Here is a 24,008-nt window from a genome sequence, read left to right as displayed (position 1 = left end):
CTGGAAGGCTGCGAATTCGCAGCCTGTTCCCGCATCGCAAACGCACCCTTGGCAGTTCACACTGCCATATGCGATACGCTGGGGGTGTCAATGTAATCTTAACGACACCCCCAGTTTGATCGCATATCGCAGTGCGATCTTACAGTTCGCACAGGATCGGATCGCACAAGTGTGAACCACTGTGCGATCCGATCCTGATGCGGCTCAAAAAAAGGGTCATGTGCGACTTTACTGCGGGTGCAGTGCGAATTTAGCCATACAAAGTGTATGGCTGAATTCGCACCGCACACCCGATCGCATATAATGAAGGAGCAGTGCGCTCCGATATTATATGTGATCGACGCAGCCGCACATGTGTGAACCGGCACTAAACCAGGCATGTCTTACTCACTTCATATCATGGACTGCAAAGGTGGTCACAACTTCATCCATGGACCTCATATTATCATATATAAATCAGAAATTGGAATTGTTTTGGTACAAACCTTTATGTACTCATATTCATCTTCCTTTGCTCAAAATTACTTTGCAACAGCATCTTCAGCTAACTTTTCCTGCAAAGGCAGTTACACTTTTAACCATGGGCCACATTTTGACAGATATAAATGGTAATTGGAAATGTTTAAATACAAACTCAAATTCACTGACCAGTTGTACAGTACTTTCTTTAGCTCATATTCACTGTTCATCTCCTGATTTAGCGTTAAATAAATGTGAAAACCTTCACTATTTTACTGTATATTGTTTCACTATGCATGCCAGGCAGCAGGCAGTTGTGACAGACATGTAAGCGGGTGCAGTTTGCTGACTGGCCACTAAATGGCTCTGTTTTCATTATGGTATAGTAAATGGGAAAGTTGTAAGCAAGTTATAATTCCCCTTTCAGAGAAGTCCCCCCTTAAAGATTTATTGGGTGTAGTCGGTGCCCAAATAAAAGTCAAGATGGGAGAAGCCTTAGGCAGTCAGGGCATGGGAGCCAAATACCCCACTCCTATGCAGATGTAGTCAGCACAGCCAAGGCCCTACATAGGGCAGAAGTCCCCGGGTGAGATAGTTCAATACCCAGAAGAGCCATCCTGTCCCACTAAGCATGATTCAACTGGACTTGGAACATGGTGTAACTGGACTGGGAGTGGCATGCCAAAGGCCTTTTATGCCAGGCCAAGTGTTCTCTGTCATGAGTACTAATATCCCCATGACTTTTTCTGACACCTGGGCAAAGTGCACATAATCTGGAGATGCAGCTGTAGCAGCTGTGTCTCTGGAACAATATGAATGGTGTCGTGAGGTAGATGCATAAGGCCTACTGGGCAAAATGAAGCCCTCTAAATGAGTACCAATGACCCAGAGGAGTGAGAGAGTAACATTAGGGAGCTGGGTTCCAACACAGTGTTGCTCCAAAGGAGAGCAAAGGAATATTAAGGGAAGATGGCTTAACAGTGATGTGCAATGTGTGGCTTTCACATTGGACTGCTCTGGATTGTCCACTATATGGGATTGGCAAAGTATGCCAAGCAACACCAGATAGTATGTCTATGGTCAGGGGTAGGCAAGCTTTCAGAGGTTGAGATCTACCTAGACAAAAAAAGCAGAGATTGAGTAAAAAGGGGGAAGGAAGAGCATGGATGGTAGGGGTGAGGAAAAGGGGGTGGGAGCAGACCCCTAGAGAGGAACTAAACCCAAGCAAAAGGTAAGTTAAGACAGCAAAAGTGAATTATCCAAATTAAGAGGTAAAAAGTGGGAGACCCAGGGCCTCCATCATTTTTCATAGAGAGCAAGTCTGTCAAGGATGATCGCTTCAGTCTTGGCGTGGATCATTGCTTGGGTGATTCTGTGTTTCGTTGCTAGGATACTTAAGGAGGGGGATTTCCATGCTTTTGCACTGGTTTGCTTAGCTGTCGTGGTGATGAAGAGTAAGAATTTGAATTGGAGGTGGGTCACATTCAATAGTTTGTTGCTCAGGAGAGCCATAATCGGATGCAAGCTGAATGTTTTATATGTGTTGTTTTACAAACCAATCCAGCCTTAAAGGTGAACTTTGGGAATGAGACAAAAAAACAAACAAAAAAAAAAGAAACGACACTGTCTAACAGTTTTTGATAAAAAACAAAGGTTTTAATTGCACAACATTTGCAAATATACAGTATGTGGTCTTGTCAAGGCAGCCCTAACTCTGATCTACGAGAGCCCTTATGTTTGAGGATATAAGCCAATGGATAAATGAATGGCAAGTATGCAATTGTTCTACAACTAAAACTACTGTTTTCTGTGGGGGACCGGTTGCATGAATTGAGAGACCCTGCTGGAGCCAGGAATAAGGTAAGTAAGACACTCTATGTCTTTTCTTAAAAACATAATAAAGTTGTGGTAGAGAATATGGTTGGATTTTCCACATTTCATTTGTTTATGCATTTATATGATAAATGTGTCAGTTATGTTATTGTACTTGTGTTTTCTGCTGGTTTAGGTGAAGCGAAAGGCACAGATCCTGGCTGAAATGCAGGAGATTCTATATAAGAGTATAGAAGAAGATGAAAAGACACGGCAGGACATTGAGAATATTATGCAAGATCTTAACATGTAACTATAATATAACATTTTAATGTGGTCATTCCATTAGGGCCCCGTTCACACCTGAACATAGCAAATACGCATGCAGAAAACCAAACATTTCTGCCTGCATTTCCATAAACGTGCAAGAACACATTATTTCCAAATGGCACCCAAAAATCAGGTAGCTGTTGTGTGTTTTGTTGTTTTCTGTGCAACAAAACTTGAGAAAAACATGCAAAAATGCATGACGCAAAACATTCTTGGCTCAGTGCCAACATTTTATACATGGCACCATTCAATTGAAGTGTGCCACTCCAAAAATGTGCTAAAAAAACATGCTAAAAAGCAGCAAAGCTCCAGTTTAAACATTACCTAATAGAATTTGTAAAAATGAGTGTTTAAAGCAGTGGTTCTTAACCTTTTTTGAGTCACAGACCCCCTTTAAGGATCTGATAAAAGCTATGGACTCCTATATATGACATGCACAAAGTTTAATTAAAGTAAACATACTTAACAAAAAAGCTCACTCCTTTTCATGCAAAAAAGTAATTGCCACCTCTTACAAAATTGAAATACAATCATATTGTGCAAGTTGCACAAAGCTATTTTGATTCTTCTTAAATCTACTACTACTAGTAACTACCATATTTTCTACTACCATTACTACTACTACTACTCTATCTTTGTCTCTCTATCTCTCTTTCTTTTTATCTAACCCTCACGGACCCCCTGAAACCTATCCATAGAACCCAGTTTAAAAAGATTGTAAAGTCTCTTTTTTTTTCTATAAAAATAACAAACATGTTAGACTGATATTGATTGATATTTATGTCACATAATATGCAGCCTATTGACCTGTGCACACCTAGGTAATCGATCCGTCTTTCCTTTGTCATGTGCTTCTAAAGAGGTGAGAGGGGAGAAGGGCAGATAGCAGAGGAGAGCAGCATAGAGAACTATTGTTTTCTTTGTATGAAATGATTGGCTGCAAACCCACAATCTACACGAACAGACACCAGAAAAATGTTGGAAATACATTGCTGCAAAAAATAAAAAAAAATAAAATAAAAAACAGAGTAGGCTGCCGTTGCTGACCTCTCATTTGAAATAATAGTTGCATGGTTGTCAATGTGATCCTTTAGCTTTAGTACTTTATGAGTCACTGATGTGAAACAAGTCAGAAAGTGATCGTAAATGTTGTAATTAAAAAAAAAAATAATAATAAACATGTTATACTTACCTGCTCTGCAATAGTTTTCCACAGAGCAGCCTCAATCCAATTTTTTATTTTTTTGTCCCCCACTAGCAGTCCTGGCCTCTTGCTATTGGAAAACTCAAGCAGGCTCACTCCTGAGCCACGCTCCTGTGAATGGATATGGTCTATTCACACACAGAGCACAGCTCAGCCCTGCCCCACTCTCTCCTCACTGGCTCATTTGCTGTGATTGACAGCAGCAGGAGCCAATGGCTATGTGAGCCAATGAGGAGAGAGAGAGAGAGAGACCCAGGAGAGCTGCTGCTCTCATGCACACCACTGTATCAAGAGATGGGGCTCAGGAAAGTATAAGGGGGTCTGGGGTGGAGCTACACCTGGAAGGTTTTTAACCTTAATGCGTAGAATGCATTAAGTTAAAAAACCTTCTGCCTTTAGAACCACTTTGAGTTCTGATATTACTCTGCCTTGACTTGCTAAATGCTTTCCTATTCAGAATCAGTGACTCAGAAAGTATTCAATCAGTAACAACTAAGAAAGTAGCATTTACAGATGGAGGTAGACCATGACAGCCTACATATTTTCTTCAGTACATGTTTCCATTGACAGTAATTCTCTTGATTTGCTTTTGTATCAACATGTTAAAGCAGAAGTAAATTCCGCAATAAAAAGTTCTTTTTAGGCCCCCCCCCCCCCCCCCCGGTGGGTTATGCCATAATGTGCTGGTATGCACAGCATATTAGTACATTATGGCAGACTTACCTGTCATATGGTGTCTTTTAGCACTGCGGTGGGATCGATTTGCCAGGCCCCCTCACTTCCATCTTCACCAGGTCTATCTTCTGGGTCATGTGTCTTCGCCTATGTGATGTGCATGGGAGACACATTGCTGCGGCATGGATCCGGGCCATAAATGTTCATTGAGCTGCGCATGTGCGGCTCCGTGAACATGACAGCTGAAGGATGCATTTATGGCAGAAGAGACCAATAGGGTTTCTTTTGTCATTACTAACCTGCCTGTAAGCCATTTGTTTAAAATCAGCTTCAGTGCCGGTTCACACTTGTGCGGTTTGCGAGATCGCATGTAGTTCGGAGCGCACTGCTCCTTCATTACATGCGATCTGATGTGCAGATGCGAGTTCAGCCATACATTTTGTATGGCTGAATTTGCAGCGCATCCGCAGGAAACTCGCACATTAGGCTTTTTTTGAGCCGCATCAGAATCGGATCGCACAGTGGTTCACACTGTGCTTCAACTTGCAGATCACACTGCGATATGCGATCGCAACTGGGGGTGTCGTTAACTTTTAATTGACACCCCCTGCGTATCGCATATGGCAGTGTGAACTGACAGATGTGCGGATGCGATGCGGGAACACGCTGCATATTCGCAGCGTTCCCGCATCGCACAAGTGTGAACCGGCACTTACTTCCACTTTAAAGCCCTGTGTTGATTGTTGATTGTTTTTGTTTGCTTTAAAAAGGTTTTGCATCCCTTTACAAGTTTATAGTATAGAAATGCACTTTTGCAGGTGAGATGCATTTCAGAAGCAGGTCATCTACAAGTCAAATGTACCTCTCAATGATATCTGAATAATCTTAGAAGCATCTCAAACTTATGTCGGTGACACAAGCCCATGTGTCAACACAGCCCCCCTATTGTGCCAGGTGGGGATAATTCCATATGGCAGTGCTAAACAGAGACGGGTGTGTAAAGTGCTGTAACCTATAGCAGCTTATCTAAAATAACTCTTTACTGATATAAGTAAGGTAAAATTAAATCTGACTGGCTGCTGTCTACTTTATTCATTATTATTGATCCATAATAAAAAATATTTCCCTCATCTCATCATTGCAGTTTGCGGAATGAGAAAATGAAGTTTCTGTTGGATTTGACTGTCCAGTTCATACTTAAACAAGGGCAAGTAGAAGTTGAAAATACAGATTTAATGCCTAATTATGCTGATGCAATTCTGCTGCACAGGAGTGTGATCGAAGATTTGAATAGCAGCATACGGGTAAATGACAATTGTAATATAAATGCTTATCTGTGGGAAATGTGGTGTTGTGTTCTTTTCTGCTTAAGAATAAAATATTTGCTGTTAAAGCCCAACTCATGGCACATTATTAAAAAATAGTCTCCCAGATAGTGTTTAAAACAAAAAAGTAGCTCTGACTGTAACACTTATTGTACCTCTTCTTGGGTGCTCCCCTCTTGCAGTAATTCCTTTCTTCTCCTGGATGTTCTTGTTCTTCCAGGTTGCTGCCATGGACCCACCTCCTTAGGGGGTAAAACCATGGTACCATGCACTCACAATATCACCACCACTATCTGTGTCATTGAGGATTGCCCCCCCCCCCCCCCCCCCGCTGAGGTCGTAGGAACGCCACTTGACCAGCTTAAAGTCACTACTTGTGTATATGTATATATGTATGTATATATGTGAACCCTTTGGAATGATATGGATTTCTGCACAAATTGGTCATAAAATGTGATCTGATCATCATCTAAATCACAACAATAGACAATCACAGTCTGCTTAAACTAATGACACACAAAGAATGAAATATTGCCATGTTTTTAATTGAACACACCATGTAAACATTCACAGTGCAGGTGGAAAAAGTATGTGAACCCCTAGACTAATGACATCTCCAAGAGCTAATTGGAGTGAGATGTCAGCCAACTGGAGTCCAATCAATGAGATGAGATTGGAGGTGTTGGTTACAGCTGCCCTGCCCTATAAAAAACACACACCAGTTCTGGGTTTGCTTTTCACAAGAAGCATTGCCTGATGTGAATGATGCCTTGCACAAAAGAGCTCTCAGAAGACCTACGATTAAGAATTGTTGACTTGCATAAAGCTGGAAAGGGTTATAAAAGTATCTACAAAAGCCTTGCTGTTCATCAGTCCACGGTAAGACAAATTGTCTATAAATGGAGAAATTTCAGCACTGCTGCTACTCTCCCTAGGAGTGGCCGTCCTGTAAAGATGACTGCAAGAGCACAGCGCAGACTGCTTAATGAAGTGAAGAATCCTAGAGTGTCAGCTAAAGACTTACAAAAGTCACTGGCAAATGCTAACATCCCTGTTAGCAAATCTACAATACGTAAAACACTAAACAAGAATGGATTTCATGGGAGGATACCACAGAGGAAGCCACTGCTGTCCAAACAAAACATTGCTGCACGTTTACAGTTTGCACAAGAGTACCTGGATGTTCCACAGCAGTACTGGCAAAATATTCTGTGGACAGATGAAACCAAAGTTGAGTTGTTTGGAAGAAACACACAATACTATGTGTGGCAAAAAAGATGCACAGCACACCAACATCAAAACCTCATCCCAACTGTGAAGTATGGTGGTGGGGGCATCATGGTTTGGGGCTGCTTTGCTGCGTCAAGGCCTGGACGGATTGCTATCGTCGAAGGAAAAATGAATTCCCAAGTTTATCAAGACATTTTGCAGGAGAACTTAAGGCCATCTGTCTACCAGCTGAAGCTCAACAGAAGATGGGTGTTGCAACAGGACAATGACCCAAAGCACAGAAGTAAATCAACAACAGAATGGCTAAAAACAGAAGAAAATACGCCTTCTGAAGTGGCCCAGTCAGAGTCCTGACCTCAACCCGATTGAGATGCTGTGGCATCACCTCAAGAAAGCGATTCACATTAGACATCCCAAGAATATTGCTGAATTGAAACAGTTCTGTAAAGAGGAATGGTCAAGAATTACTCCTGACCGTTGTGCACGTCTGATCTGCAACTACAGGAAACGTTTGGTTGAAGTTATTGCTGCCAAAGGAGGTTCAACCAGTTATTAAATCCAAGGGTTCACATACTTTTTCCACCTGCACTGTGAATGTTTATATGGTGTGTTCAATAAAAACATGGCAACATTTCATTCTTTGTGTGTTATTAGTTTAAGAAGACTGTGATTGTCTATTGTTGTGACTTAGATGATGATCAGATCACATTTTATGACCAATTTGTGCAGAAATCCATATCATTCCAAAGGGTTCACATACTTTTCCTTGCAGCTGTATATCTTCACTTGAGCTCTGGAAGATTTTACCCCCTTCATAACCAGGCCACATTTTGCAGTTTGGCACTGTGCTACTTTAACTGGCAATTGCAAGGTCACGCAATGCTGTGCGCAAACAAAATTTACATCATTTTTTCACAATAATAGATCTTTCTATTGGTGTTATTTGATCACCACTGAGTTTTTTATTTTTTGTGATATAAACCCAAAATTTTGAGAAAAAAATATTTTCTACTTTCTGCTATAAAACATATCCAAAAAAAAAAATTAAATTTCTTCATACATTTTAGCCAAAATTCTGCTACATGTCTTTAGTCAAAAAAAATCCCAATAAGTTTATAAGTATATTGATTGGTTTGTGTGAAAGGTATAGCATCTACAAACTATGGTATAGATACTGGAACTTTTATTTATTTATTTTTATACTAGTAATAGCGGTGATCAGTGATTTATAATGGGACTGTGATAGTTCGGCAGGCAATCTGACGCTAACTGACGCTGAGAAGGAATTGGCTAACTGCCATTGACATCACCGGTGACACTAATACAGTGAACAGTGTTAAAAATATACACCGTCACTGTACTAATGACCCTGGCAGGGAAAGGGTTAACATCTAGAGTGATCAAGGGGTTAAACAATGTTTAATGTGCTTAATGATGTTTTACGAAGCAATGTGCCAGTTTTTTCTCTTTGCTTTGAAGGGGGACAATGGCACATTTCTGCTGTATGGAGAGAGCCCTGTTTTGTTTACCAACACAGGGTTATCTTCTGTCATATGCTGAGCCGATCAGCGGTTCCTCTCCATAAATCATTGATCAGGACATGCTGATCAGCTTGTGCTGCAGCAGATAACAGCATAGTCTTCCAGGTCCGCGCCTGCATGGAAGTTACGTTTTAAGATATTGCGTGTATTTTCATATTTATGGAGGTTCTTTAGACTAAGCGTTAGCAAAGGCAACTTGCATATACATAGGATAATCATATAACACTAACATGGTACTAATACATTTTGTTCTACTATCCCATACATTTACCTAGGGCCTGGGAGAACAGAAAATCGCCATCATGGTGGAGAGCAAAGATTTCCGTAAAGGAATCTTTCAGCTTGAGTGGGAACACAAGAAGATCCGAATGGAGATGGAAGACTTGAAAAAGAAATCCAGGGACATTACGATGCTCCGTGTGACTAAAGACATTCAGATCGTATGACAATTTGCAAATATTTTCTATTAGCATTAATTAAAACAGAACTCAAAGAAGAATCTTTGTAAATATTTGCATTGGTTAGTTAAACTGAAACAGGCACATGTAACTATTACCTGTGTTTAAAACGAGTAGAGTATTGTACCGTGTTAAATAGTATTTTAGCATGTTATGCATCCAATAATACAGGAAGTTTGGCGCTTAAAGGATAAGTCCAGTCACAAAATAACTAAAGCTAAACCTGCTCTTTGCCACAATCTATGACTATTCTATCTAACCCTGTAAAGCAAAAATCACTGTACTTACCTTTACTACACCCGATCTAGTCCCACACTGATCTTTAGTGTGGAGGCGGGTGCAGGAGAGGCACTTCATAACGGAAGCCCCATAGTAAATCTATGGGTGACGTCACTTCCCATTCATTTCACAGCCGTTGCTGGTCCTTTCCTGCACACAGCTTCCGTGGCTGGAGACTGGACCGGATCGGCTGTATAAAAGGTAACTACAGTGATTTTTTCTTTACAGGGTTAGATAGAATAGTCTTAGATTGTGACAAAGAGCAGGTTTAGCGTTAGTTTTTAAATGGACTTATCCTTTTAAGAGGTTGTAAACCTCCTTAAAAAAATAAAAATAAATAAAAACCTGTAAGATAAAGGCATAATGAGCTAGTATGCATTGCATACTGGCTCATTATGAAATACTTAACTTAGAACAAAGCCCTTCCAGCAGCGCCTGCTTCCTGCTGAGATGGCCAACATATTCACCCGTCTTCCTTTCGGATACGAGTCATCTGGCCCTCTGATTGGCTGGAGCTGCGATGATGTCACTCCCGCGCATGCGCACTGGAGCCGCTGTTCACGGCACAAGGCTCTGAAGGAGCAGCATCGGCGGCCGAAGGAACGCATGCGCCAGTGATGTCACTGGCTGCATGTAAAGTAAATATTTCCTATAGGAGCATGTTTAGGCGATATTTACAGTACTCATCATAGGTTTACCTATAGTTAAAAGTTACAGAGGGGAGTCTACTTCCTCTTTAAGTGATACCCTTTAGGCTACACATACACTAGCCTATATTTAACGCAGCTGCGGGAAAACGCAAAATGTGGGGAGGTGGTTATGCCATGGTTTTGCGTTTTCCCACGCTTGAGAGTGAAAAGTTCCTATCCTGAATGCAATATTTTTGGTTTAGGGAGGTTTAAGCTCACCTAAAGGCAGCAACTACTAAATTCTGGTAAAAGCCTATGGGGTTTATTTACTAAATGCAAATCCCTTTGAAGTGCACTTGGAAGTGTAGTCGCTGTGGATCTGAGGGGGACATGCAAGGAAAATAAAAACCAGCATTTTTTGCTTGCACATGATTGGATGATAGAAATCAGCAGAGCTTTCCCTCATTTCAGATCTTCCCTTCAGATTTAGAGTGACTGCACTTCCAAGTGCACTTGTAGTGCAGAGTGGATTTACCTTTAGTAAATAAACCCCTATGTGTAAATTGGCACATAGGCTTTTATGGAGTTGAGTTAAGGAGCTTTGCCAAAAACACACCAAAATCTTCTAAACTCAAGTTTAGGAGCTGCCAGTGTAGGCTAGTGTACATGAAGCCTTATTGTCAAGCTTAAGTTATTAAGGCTGCAAATTCTCAGGATAACTTAGATCCCTTCTTTAGCCTTTATACAATTCTAAATATTTTCCTGAAACCTACATAATCATATACAGAGTTACAAGGAGGAACAACTATTCAAAAAAAATAATAAATTAAGGAGCCCCAGGCCCCTTTTACACATTTGCTAGCCTAAACCTAAGGCTAGGTTCACACATGTCTGGTGTGAATTCCCCCTCAGTTTTCACTGCAAATTTACAAAATAGCTGTTCAGTGGTTCAGCTGCTATTTAAATGCAATTCAGATGCAAATTCTTGGACCTGGTGGCCACCGGCATCTTTAACATTAGCTGGTTGTTAAAGACTGGGCTGGAATGGCAGACACTTCGATGTACCCCATACTCATTCACGTAGGAATGTTAATAGGGGCTTCCAGATTCCGATAAGCCCCCTGCCCGCAGACCCCCACAACTACCAGTCAGGGTTGTGGGGAAGGAGCCCTTGTTCCCATCAACATGGGGACAAGGTGCTTTGACCACATGTTGAGGTCATGTGGCCTGCTATGGCTAAGAAGGGGGGGGGGGGCACTTGCTCGTCCTTTCCTGGTCTGCCAGGCTGCATACTCAGATAAGGGTCTGGTATGGATTTTGATGGGGGGACCCCACGCCATTTTTTTTTTTTTTTGGGTGTGTGGGTTTACCTTAAAATCCATACCAGACCTAAGGTTTTGGAATGGATTTAGGAGGGGCCACGCAGCTATTTTCAAAAATGTTGGCATGGGGTTCCCCTTAAAATCTGTTTTGGATGGAATTCGTGTTCAAAACTGATCCAATGTGTGATTCAGATGTGTTTCTATATGAGGCAATGAGCCTGGAATTTGCATCTGAACCACACCACAGTGCTCAAAAAATGCACAGGACTCTTTAAATTCTCAGCAAATTTGCACTGCCCCCGCACCGCATATATGTGAGCTGGCTCTATAGAAAAGGTTGTCGGTTCACATATAATGCAAATCGGATGCCGTTTCTTTGTTGAAACAGAAGCCTTCTTATACAGCTCAGTACCTCAGTTTTACACACAGAGATGAACGATTTCTTATAAATCAAAGAAGTTATTTATTCCTCTACATCCCTGCCTGCTCTTTCTGATTTGGTTTTGATAACAGAAAGTCTGTTTAAATCAGCTTCTGCTATGCTTTCTCTTTAGAAATCCATATTGCTTTGCGGCATCAGTGTCAATGTCATCTCTGTAGGAAATGTGTACTTGTAAATTAAAGATTAGTATTTTACAAATACACTATTGAAACACATTGCTTTTCGGTCACGTGACCCCGGTGTATGGCTCTCACAGTGGTCAAATGATTGGGGGCCCGTTCATCTGGCTCTCAAACAGAAACCGTGACCAAGAGACGTTGGTGACAGCTTGATCATTGTGCTGGGAGTGCACAGTGAAAGTGCTCTCAGCACACAGCCTCAGGACACCATGGATATATGTGCGGCAGCTGGGCATAGAGACTACTTTTCTTTGCTGCGGCATATATGCGTTACAGGTACAGGTGTGCTGTACAAATCAATAAACTCTATAAGGCTTTTGTTATTTTTCCAGCATAGGTCTGCAGCAAGGAAAGCAAGCTTTTTATTGTCTTTTTTAAACATTTCTATCAGATCTGTAACATAAGTATAACAGATGGAACAAGTAATACAGCCATAAAACTTTATTGTACATTGTCTATTTATTTAACTGGTATTTTTCTTTTTCTTATTTTTTTTATAGTTTCTTAATGAATCAAATTATGACAAGCGTGTATCTAACCAGATCCAGGTCCTGGAAGAGACCATCAATGTCCAAGAAAAAGTATGTTTAAAAGGCTAAGCATTTTTCTGTTATTTATTATGTAGAAGCGGTCAACTGGGCTAAAAAAGTCCAGATGAATGCGACTAACTATTGTTCGCTATACCGTGGCCAGGATAAATGAGAGTAGATATATGTAGAAGCTGGTGTAAAAACTGTAGAGGTGAAAGCTTTGCGGCTGTTATCTATGATTAAAGTGATACTAAACACACACTCTTTAATTTACTTTGTCCCTTCTATTTCTGTATGTGGATAATGGCTCTGTAAAACAACAAAAAAACATCTACCGTAAGTACCTTTTTCCTAATGAATATACAGATGTCACATGACGCAGCTCTTTCCCAGCCTGTCTGCAGAGAAACATAAGCAGGAGGAACTTCTAGTCCTCTGCTGCTGGTCACATGTTAAAAAAAATAAAAATAAAAAACAGCATTTGGAATACAGATTAAAAATAAAAATGAATAGCTATAAATTGTTTTAAATTGGCATACAAATATATATTTGAAATAAAATCTTTATTATTTTTTGCAACTAACATGGTGTGGGCAGATTTCTGCCAGTCACACCCCGCCAGCCTGTGTCTTAGAATAAGAGGGAGGTAAAGGCTCCATTAATCTACATGTAATATCCCATCCCCATTGTGTTTAGTTGGTTAGTTAGCATTAAGAAGGAGGGAGGGAGTGGGCTGTCATTTACCACTGTATATACGCCCACACGTGTGACTCTATAGTCGTATGAGCTGCTCAGATGTGATAGGGAAGCTATAGAAGCTCACTGAAAACTGAACCAATAAATGCCCTGTACAAGGTACAGGAAAAAAGAGGCTATATGGGAAACAAAAATCAATACAGAGGGGAGTACCAAAAAATATATATAAAACTTTATTAATGAAACAAGGTGCAAAATGACAAGATATCTGGCTACAGTCCTATAAGGTGCTGATGGTGTATTGAGATGGTGACACCGTGCACATAGAAAACACACAAAACAAGATGAGAAACAATAAAATAGATGCTGCGTCCGGGTGCCAGGTGCTTCTTGCAATCAGATGGGATTCCAACGGCAACGCCGTTTCTGCAATATAAAAGTGGTTAAATGGCAAACCCCTGGGAGCTTGAGCTGGTGGAGACAATGTGAAGGCCAGAGGAAAGGGAAGAGGAAAACTGAGCATGTGCAGAGTTACCACCACAGCTACAAAATCCCTAGCTGAATTGGGGACATGAACAGAAGGGGGAGAGCAGCAGGGTCAACCAGGTTTTAAGCTGAATACAGAAAACGAATCTCATAGTAACTGAGTGAGTATGAACAGCATGTAATACAGCATTTATTCATAGTTTTTTTTTATGATGTGGGTTTAGTGACCATTTAAGAAAAAAATTTCAGTGTGACTATAGATGTAAAATATCTTCTCCCAAAATGATAATTTTTGCTTTGTATGTAGGATGATGGGGGTAAGCTGTGTGGTAAAGATGAACTCTATGTACTAAATAAACTAAATGCAAAAAGGAGCTTGTTATTTAAAAGAAAAACATATTTTTAAAAACGATTTTAATTGGCTCCCATGATTCTTGTGTGGGTCAGCTTAAGAGAGCAGAGTATACAGATTGTAAATGCTTTATAACCAGCCACTGGCCATATGACTACTTTAAAGGTGACATCCGGGTATGGATTTTCCTGCATCGTTACATTGGTCTAGCATGTATCAATGTAAATATGCTTATGTTATACCTATGGAAGCAGCAGAGAATACAGAAAATACCAGGCTACAGTGGCAGTAGGCTTCCGCTACTACAGCAAACACCTCTGTATTCCAGGTCCCGCATCAAACGACATGAGGTTATGTCACCACCCACCTCTCAACTTCGTTCAATCAAAAATGTCTTGCATTCATTGAGAAAAATGTTATTCTGTGAATGGCAGCAATGCAGAGAAACTGGATTAAAAAAAGCGGGGATCACTGTAGTAGTGGTGACTACTACAGTGTTTTTCTGCTTCCACAGCGGTCCCACAAAATCCCAAGCTGGACAAATGTAACTGAGCAAAACATTTATACCTAGGGTTCAGCTTTAGGGCTATTTCACACAGGTGTTAAATTTTAAAGCAGCATATTAACGCATCTATAGCATTAATGAGCATTTAGGATGTGTTTTACAGGCGTTCATGGTGCGTCAGAAAACATTTCTCAAAACGGTGTGTGTTTTTTTTTTTTACAAGGCTAAAATGGGAAATGATTGCTTTTGATGCTTTACAACTGCACCATAACAAGCACTGCAAACACCATAGGCACAATTACAGTGCATTTAAGGTGCGGTTGTGGTGCGTTTCAATAGAAATTAATGGAGGCAGTTGCTAAACTATGCAGGAAGCGTTTTTTTTTTTTTTGCCTCGCCACAACACTAACATTGCAGTGTGAAAACATCCATCTGCTCCTTATTGTAACAATTTTCAGTGGCATTGATAGGCGTTTGGGAAGCGTTAAAAATGGGACCCAACCACCTATTTTCAATGTCTGTGTGAAAGTGCCCTTAAAACCACATGCATTGCGCCCAGTGCCCCGTTGAACATTTCTAGTCTGACGCTCTCTCCTGCAGGTAACAAGCTAGTTCCTGGTGCCCAGCATGTAGACTTTGTTAGCTTTTGTGTGTTTTTTTTCACCCCAGCAGTCTGTAATGGGAGTGGCAGCATTGATTTGTAAAGTGGTAATCACAATAGTCTCTACTAGCCTCATGTTACATGTTCCCAGCTTCTCACTGTCCTCTGCACCAGTGGTTCTCAACCTCAGTCTTCAAGTACCCCCAACAGGCCATGTTTTCAGGTTTTCCTTTACTTTGCACAGCTGCTTTAAATCAATATCAGTGGCATGGTATTATTAGGAGCTATTTTATCTAAGGGAAGTTCCCGAAACATGGCCCGTTGGGGGGGTACTTGAGGACTGAGGTTGAGAACCACTGCTCTGCACCATATGCAGACCCCAACCAATCTGTATCATGTCCACAGTCTCTAAACCATCATTTCCTCTTGTATGTCTATAGTCTCTGACTGTCACCTCTAGTATTACATATAATAAACAATTATGTTTGGCCCTTTGGTAATGTCAGTGGCCACAGTTGAGGCCCCTTATACCTTGTAAATTGACAACCACTGACATTTTTGAAAACACACACACCTAACCCTATGGGTCCTTTCACACAGTCCGCATCCGCCGACTGACTCTGTTCTGCTCAGCAGGGATCGATCCGCCGATCTCCGCTGAGCAGGTGGATGGCAGCTCCGTCTCCGCTCTGTGTGCGGAGATGGAGCTGTCAGATCCCCGCTGTTCTCTATGGGGGAATCAGATAAGAACGGACCACCTGTCCGTTCTCATCCGATCCCATCCGATCCGGATCGAAAATAGGGTTTCCATCCATCTGGATTTCACGGATAGGATCGGAAGCGGATAGCAGCGGGTGTCAGTGGAGATGTCACCGCTGACATCCGCTGCCCCATAGGGATGCATGGAGCATCTGATCAGGTCCGCCTGAAAAACTGAAAGGCGAATCTGATCGGATCGTTTGTGTGAAAGGACCCTATCTTTAAAGTGATACCAAAGTCTTGTTACTTTTTTTTTGTTAAAAAATAACAAACAAGTTATACTTCCCTGCTCTGCGCAGTGGTTTGCACAAAGCAGCCTGGATCCTCCTCTTCTCGGGTCCCTCGCTGGCGCTCCTGGCCCCTCCCTTCTGCCGAGTGCTCCCACAGCAAGCAGCTTACTATGGGAGCACCTGAGCCGAGCCGCAGCTCTGTGTGTCCATTCAAACACAGAGCTGCCCCCTCTCTCTCCTCATTGGCTCTCTGACTTTGATTGACAGCCAGGGCCGGCGCTACCGCTAGGCAGACTAGGCAGCCACCTAGGGCGCACTGCTGCCTAGGGTGCAACCACGGCTGCTGGCTTACCTACTCTCCACTGGGAGGAGAGGGCGCTTGGAGCTGCTCAGTGTGTATTTTCCTCTACGATCGGCCCTGTCTGTGGCGGCGCGGCAGCAATGAGCAGCACTCTCGGGGTGTAGGTGGCTGGGCATTCCTCGCTACACAGCACGGTGATCATCGAGGGGCCAGCCAAGGGCAGATAGGTCTGAACCTGGGACTTGGTAGAAGAGCTCCACAGTGGCCGCCTCCTCCCTGACCTCGCCCCCTGACCCCGCCCCCTAAAGAGGCGAGAAGCAGCGGGAGCAGTGTACCCCATGCTTCCAGAGCATGGACGGCTCCAACTTCCTCTTCTTCCAGACCCGGAGGGCAGGCTGATTGGGGGCACAGAGCTGTAACAGAGGACAGGCGGGAGGCGCAGGCTGCTGCGGGATTCAGTGGAACTGCCTGGACGAATCAAAGAGGATCAAACAGCCAGACTGGCATCATGGCACGGAAGGTGAAGGTACCGTACCGTACCGTCCATCATCATACACAGACCTGGCCTGCACATCTTCAGACAGAGACTGGGACGATGTAACACAGGAGGGACTGCAGATAGGGACAGGGCTAGGGGTCTCTCTCATCACCCACCTCACTCCCTTTTCTCTCTCTCAGCCCTCCTCTCCCCCCTCCTCCTTCTCCTCTCCCCCCTCCTCCTCCATCTCTCCCCCCTCCTCTCCCCCCCTCCTCCTTCTCTCTCCCCCTCCTCCTTCTCTCCCCCCTCCTCCTCTCCCCCTCCTTCTCCTCTCCCCCTCCTTCTCCTCTCCCCCCTCCTTCTCCCCTCCCCCCCTCCTTCTCTCTCCCCCCTCCTTCTCCTCTCCCCCCTCCTTCTCTCTCCCCTTCCTCCTCCTTCTCTCTCCCCCTCCTCCTCCTTCTCTCCCCCCTCCTTCTTCTCTCCCCCCTCCTTCTCTCTCCCCCCTCCTTCTCTCTCCTCCTTCTCTCCCCCCTCCTTCTCCCCCCCTCCTCCTCTCCCCCCTCCTCCTTCTCTCCCCCCTCCCCCTTCTCTCCCCCTCCCCCTTCTCTCCCCCTCCCCCTCCTCCTCTCCCCCCTCCTAATACTTCTCTCCCCCTCCTCCTCTCCCCCCTCCTCCTCCTCTCCCCCCCCTCCTCCTTCTCTCCCCCCTTCCTCTCCCCCCCTCCTTCTCTCCCCTCTTCCTTCTCTCCCCTCCTCCTCCTTTCCCCCCCTCCTTCTCTCCCCTCCTCCTCTCCCCCTCCTTCTCTCCCCCTTCCTCTCCCCCTCCTCCTCTCGCCCTCCTCCTCCTCTCCCCCCTCCTTCTCTCCCATCCTCCTCTCCCCCCTTCCTTTCCCCCCCTCCTCCTCTTCCTCCTTCCTCTCCCCCCTCCTCCTTTTCTCCCCTCCTCCTCTCCCCCCCTCCTCTCACCCCCTCCTCCTTCTCTCCCTCCTCCTCTCCCTCCTCCCCTCTGCAGCCCAAGGCTGAAGCAATAGGTGTAATGGCGCTGCAAAAATCCCCCCTCCTCCTCTTCTCCTCCTCTTCCTCCTCCTCTCCCCCCCTGCAGCCCAAGGCTGAAGCCATAGGTGGAATGGCGCTGCAAAAATCCCTCCTCCTCTCCCCCCCTCGCTTCCTCCTCTTCCCCCCTCTCTTCCTCCACTCCCCCCCTCTCCTCTTCCTCCACTCCCCCCTCCTCTTCCTCCTCTCCCCCCCTCCTCTTCCTCCTCCCCCCCTCCTCTTCCCCCTCCCCCTCCTCTTGCCCCTCCCCCTCCTCCTCCTCTTCCCCCCTCCTCCTCCCCCCCTTCCTCCTCCTCTCCCCCTTCCTCCTCCTCTCCCCCCCCTCCTCCTCTTCCCCCTTCCTCCTCCTCTTCCTCCTCTCCCCCCTTCCTCCTCTTCTTCCTCCTCTCCCCCCTTCCTCCTCCTTCTCTTCTTCCCTCCTCTTCTCCCCCCCTCCTCCTCTTCCCCCCCTTCCTCCTCCTCTGCCCCCCCTCTGCCGCCCAAAGCTGAAGAAATAGGTGGAATGGCGCTGCAAAAATCTCCATCCCCGCCACCGCCACCTCTACCATATCCATGGGCAGGGTGAAGGGGTGGAGTCAAGGGCGGGGCCAATGGGGCGGCAAAATAAGGTTTCGCCTAGGGTGTCAAAAATTCTTGCACCGGCCCTGTTGACAGCAGAGGGTGCCAATGGCACCTGCTGTTGTGTCTCAGCCAATCAGGAGGGAGAGTCCCGGACAGCCGAGTCTCTCTTGCAACATTGCTGGATCGAAATTGGGCTCAGGTAAGTATTAGGGGGGCTGAGAGGGGCTGCTGCAGACAGAAAGTTTTTTTTTTTTTTATCTTAATGCATAGAATTCATTAAGATAAAAAACATTCTGCCTTTACAACCACAGTAAAAACAGACCTCTACTTATTTCCTTAACCCTCACCTTATGAATAAAACACAATAAAACCGAAAAAAATAAATAAAAAGAAATAAGTGAAAATACTTACATTGAACCTCAACGTCTTGCACATCATGTGGATACCAGTGATGGTATTGGCCCTTGCTTTTGCCACCTGGGAAAGCTGACTGCTCAAAGTCCGTTGAAAATGCAATCTAGCACAGTGCAGGAGCTCATTCTCAAGGGATTTCAAGCAGCAAGCATTTGTATAATTGTATCCTATGATCCAGTACTGGGGGTGATTTATTTAAACCGGAGTGTGCCAAATCTGGTGCAGTTCTACAAAGAAACCAATCGGCTTCCAGGTTTTACTGTCCAAGCTTAATTGAACAAGCTGAAGTTATTAGCTGATTGGCTACCATGCATAGTTGCACCAGATTCACAGTGCTCCAGTTTTTGTAAATCTCCCCCGATGAAATAAGGGTGCTAAACAGTGGCGTAGCGTGGGGGGTGCAGAGGGGGCCACTCGCACCGGGCGCAACATTTAGGGGGGCGCATTCCACGCCCGTCATCCGCAAGATGTCCCCATCCCTTTATTGTGACAGTGCTCGTCCGGCGCCCGCCCGCTCTTTCCTGCACTTGGCTCCTTTACTGCCTGTTTGTGCAGGACGAGCGGCGGACGCTGAAGGTGTCATGTGCGGCCAGGGGGCGGGGCTGGTCGTGGGTGAAGATGGCAGCCAACACCGGTGGCTCTGTGCATTTGCAGTGCCGCTCTTGGAGTCTCTCCCTGCTGTCTGGACCAGCTGCCTCCACGCCGGCTGCTGCTGCTGACACGCTGTGTCTCTCCTCTGCTCCAGATCGCCTCCTCAAGTCCCAAGTGTGTGGACACAGAAAGAGGTGAGTGATGTGCTGCTCCGGGAGCCCAGGGAAGTGGACATGGGAGGGGGGAGATAGGTCAGTGTAGGGGGGTGTCAGTGTATGGGGGGGGGTCAGTGTAGGTGTCAGTGTAGGGGGGTGTCAGTGTATGGGGGGGGTCAGTGTAGGTGTCAGTGTATGGGGGGGGGCAGTGTGTAGGGGGTGTCAGTGTATGGGGAGGGGCCAGTGTGTAGGGGGTGTCAGTGTATGGGGGGGTCAGTGTAGGTGTCAGTGTATGGGGGGGGGGGTAATTGTAGCTGTCAGTGTATAGGGGGGGTCAGTGTAGGGGTCCATGTAGGTATCAGTGTATGGGGGTGTCAGTGTATGGGGGGGTTAGTGCAAGGGTCAGTGTATGGGGGTGTCAGTGTATAGGGGGGGTCAGTGTAGGGGTCAGTGTAGGTGTCAGTGTATGGGTGGGGGTCAGTGAAGGGGGGTCAGTGTAGTTGTCAGTTTAAGGGGGGTCAGTGTAGGTCTAGTGTAGGGGGGTCAGTGTAGGGGAGTCGGTGTGTGGTGTCAGTGTAAGGGGGGTCAGTGTAGGGGAGTCGGTGTGTGGTGTCAGTGTAAGGGGGGTCAGTGTAGGTCTTAGTGTAGGGGGGTCAGTGTAGGGGAGTCGGTGTGTGGTGTCAGTGTAAGGGGGGTCAGTGTAGGTCTTAGTGTAGGGGGGTCAGTGTAGGGGAGTCGGTGTGTGGTGTCAGTGTAAGGGGGGTCAGTGTAGGTCTTAGTGTAGGGGGGTCAGTGTAGGGGAGTCGGTGTGTGGTGTCAGTGTAAGGGGGGTCAGTGTAGGTCTTAGTGTAGGGGGGTCAGTGTAGGGAAGTCGGGGTGTGGTGTCAGTGAAAGGGGGGGTCAGTGTAGTTGTCAGTGTAGGTCTCAGTGTATGTGGGAATGTAGGGGTGGTCAGTGAAGGGGGGTTAGTGTAGTTGTCAGTGTAGTTGTCGGTGTAAGGGGGGTCAGTGTAGGGGGGTTAGTGAAGTTGTCAGTGTAAGGGGGGTCAGTATAATTGTCAGTGAAGTTGTCAGTGTAAGGGGGGTCAGTGTATGGGGGTCAGTGTATGGGGGGTCAGTGTATGTAGGGGTCAGTGTATGGGGGTGTCAGTGTAGGGGGTGTCAGTGTATGAGGGGTCAGTGGGGGTGTCAGTGTATGGGGGGTTCAGTGTGTGGGTCAGTGTAGGGGGTGTCAGTGTAGGTGTCAGCGTAGGGGGTGTCAGTGTATGGGGGGGTCAGTGTAGGGGGTGTCAGTGTATGGGGGGGTCAGTGTATGGGGAGTTCAGTGTGTGGGTCAGTGTAGGGGGTGTCAGTGTATGGGGGGTCAGTGTAGGTGTCAGTGTATGGGGGGGTCAGTGTAGGTGTCAGTGTATGGGGGGGTGTCAGTGTATGCGGGGGTCAGTGTAGGGGGTGTCAGTGTAGGTCTTGGTGTAGGGGGGTCAGTGTAGGGGAGTCAGTGTTAGGGGGGGGTCAGTGTAGGTGTCAGTGTAGTTGTCAGTGTAGGCCTCAGTGTATGTGGGAATGTAGGGGTGGTCAGTGAAATTGTCAGTGTAAGGGGGGTCAGTGTAGATGGGTCAGTGTAGGTGTCAGTGTATGGGGGGGTCAGTGTAGTTGCCAGGGAAGGTGTCAGTGTGGGGGGGGGTCATTGTAGGTGTCAGTGTAGGTAAAAGGTAGGTCTCTGTAATGGACAGGTAGGTCAGTGTAGGTATAAGGTAGGTCTCTGTAGGTGTCAGTGTAGTGGTCTAGTAGATTTGTGTAGGGGGCGCAAATTACTTACCTTGCCCCGGGCGCTGACAACCCACGCTACGCCACTGGTGCTAAAGCATACAAAATACATGAATGTCAAACAAATGGCAACAAAACAACTTTACCATATCAGTATTGTTCCATCAGCAGTGTGAAAAATCCCAATCAAACACTAATATATATTTACAGATGTGTGGAAAGTTAAAACACGCTTCTTTTATTTTGCAGCAACATGAGAAAAATGTGAAGCACTGCAAAAAAACTCATGAGGATTTAGAGAAATATATTAAAAAAATGGAAGCAGATGAAGAGCTGGATTCAGAACTGCGGGATGTACTTGTCTCCTTCTCGGAAAGGAAACACATCTATGATGTAGTTGGTAAGTTCTGATCTATGGGAGTAAAGGAAACCTGTATTACCATATGTAGGCTGCCAGTGCTGACCTTTCCTTCTGAAAATGCTAATTGTCTGGCTGTCACACTGATCCGTACAGCAGGATCGAACAAAACAGCGCTAAGTGCTTTTATTGTGGTTTGCCTTCCCATTCAACAGATTCTGCCCATGTCTTGCTCTGGTTATATGTTTCAAATCAGGACAGGAAGTGGGGAAAATATCCAAAATGGGTACTAAGACAGCACTAAAAACTTCAAAGAGGCTCTAACCCTTCCTGACTCTTAAAAACATAAAAAGTAGTATGTTTTGGCCTTAAAAAAAAATGAAGCAAGGTATGCACAATCAATACATAAATGATGTTCATGACTAATGATTTGTTTAATATCTTATTCAGGGCAAGAGCAAAGTGCCGAGAAGAATGCCAGACAGAGATACGTAGACATTTTGCAGCGCCGGAAATTAGGAGATCTTGTAAAGGCGCAAGCTCATGAGATCGCCATACAACGTGCTGATCTTGATCGACTGAGGATGAAAACCTTCCCAGCATTAATGCAAATGGAGTACTAAGCTTTACCATCCTAAGATTACCCAAACCAATATTCTATATTTAATTTGTATTTATTATGTCTGGTTGGCTTGCTCATTTCACCAGATGGGGTGCAGAACAGTTTATGAATAAATAATTAGTATTATCTTGTGTAATAAAGGGTTTCCTTTGGAACGTGATGCCAGTGCCTTAAAGCCCAACTCCAGCAAAAGTGAAAGCCCTCTCTTGCAGAAGAGCTGTGCCTGCACTGCAAGGGTTAAATGCTTATTTAGTCTAGGGTAGTGGTCTCTAAACTATGGCTCGTGGGCCAGATGCGGCCCTTTGCTTGCTTTTACTTGGCTCTTGAGGTACTTCTTCATCCACAGATACCACTAATGGGGAATAAATCCCCCCACTGACAACAATTAAGGGGCATAAATCCCCCCTCTGACAACAATGAATGGGCACATTTCCACCCAATGACACCAATGATGGGGCACAATTTCTCCCAATGATGGGGCACAATTTCTCCAAATGACACCAACAGTAGGACCCAATGACACCATTGTAGGGACACAATTCCTTCCAATGGCATTCAAGAAGGAGTGCAATTCCTCCCACTTATCACCAATGATGGGGCACAATTCCTCCCACTGACACCAAATATGGGGCATTGTTTTTTTCCCACAGACATGGGGACCTTTTCTACTTCCAATGGCCATAGTCCGGCCCTCTTAAAGTCTAAAGGACAGTAAACTGGCCCTTTGTTTAGAAAGTTTGGCACTTGGTTTTGGTCCAGGGATGGAAAAATGGAAAATTTATATCAATACTTACCGTAATTTTCCTTTCCTGATAGAACTCCATGGCAGCACACGTATGGGTAGGCTCCGCCTCCTCTCCTACCCTATAGGACCCCACTCCCATAAATTTTTGCTCCAAGCCAGGAGCCGTGTTCCATATATAGACTACTCCAGCAGATGGGAGGGAACTCCTGCTGCCATGGAGTTCTATCAGGAAAGGAAAATTACGGTAAGTATTGATATAAATTTTCCATTTTCCTGACAGACTCCATGGCAGCACACGTATGGGAAATAACTAGCCATACACACCCGGGTGGGCAACTGCTGGTCAAACAGAAATAGGTTTAATTTGCACCGTCAACAGACAAAATTTTTAAACCAAAATCAACTGAGGATAAAGAAGCAGGTTCAACACAATAATGTGACATGAAAGTGTTAATTGAGGACCATGAGGCCGCTCTGCAAATGACATCTGGTGCAACATGAAGGGAAGCCGCCCAAGACGTAGAAATCCCTCTGGTGGAATGAGCCGTCACCACTTCCGGAGGAGCCAGTCCCTTGGCTCTATATGCCCACTGGATGGTCTGAACTATCCAGCTAGAAATTGTTCTGGAAGAAGCCCTCTTGCCTCTGTTCTTTCCATAAAGGGAACAAATAGATAGTCTGACTTGCGAAAGGAAGCTGTGAACTTCAAGTATGTTTGAAGGACTTCGCCCACATCCAACGGATGGGTATTCTGGTCATCTTGAGACTTGAATGTAGGTAAAACAATCTCTTGGTTGACATGAAAAACTGAATTTACCTTCGGATTGGACCCTAGCATAGGGACCAGGACGACCCGATCAGGAAAAAATGTCAGAAAAGGTTCTTTGCAACCCAGGTCACTAATTTCAGAGACACGTTTAGCCG

At 45.1% G+C, this 24,008-nt stretch overlaps 1 protein-coding gene across 1 annotated transcript in view; it reads left to right on the top strand.

Moving 5' to 3' along the window:
- The window catches only part of CFAP43 (cilia and flagella associated protein 43), a 163,748-nt gene extending 141,270 nt beyond the window's left edge, over window positions 1–22,478 (top strand). The window contains exons 33-38 of the mRNA XM_082254611.1: window positions 2,468–2,580; window positions 5,625–5,784; window positions 8,852–9,016; window positions 12,386–12,466; window positions 21,609–21,759; window positions 22,168–22,478. Of these exons, the coding sequence (XP_082110737.1) occupies window positions 2,468–2,580; window positions 5,625–5,784; window positions 8,852–9,016; window positions 12,386–12,466; window positions 21,609–21,759; window positions 22,168–22,340 (843 nt within the window). The 3' untranslated portion in view covers window positions 22,341–22,478. The remainder of the gene's footprint in view (window positions 1–2,467; window positions 2,581–5,624; window positions 5,785–8,851; window positions 9,017–12,385; window positions 12,467–21,608; window positions 21,760–22,167) is intronic.
- The last annotated feature ends 1,530 nt before the right edge of the window (window positions 22,479–24,008 follow it).

The sequence above is a fragment of the Pelophylax lessonae genome (genome assembly GCF_965119305.1).
Source record: "Pelophylax lessonae genome assembly, chromosome: 4".
NCBI lineage: Eukaryota > Metazoa > Chordata > Amphibia > Anura > Ranidae > Pelophylax > Pelophylax lessonae.
This window is presented reverse-complemented; position numbering and strand designations above follow the sequence as displayed.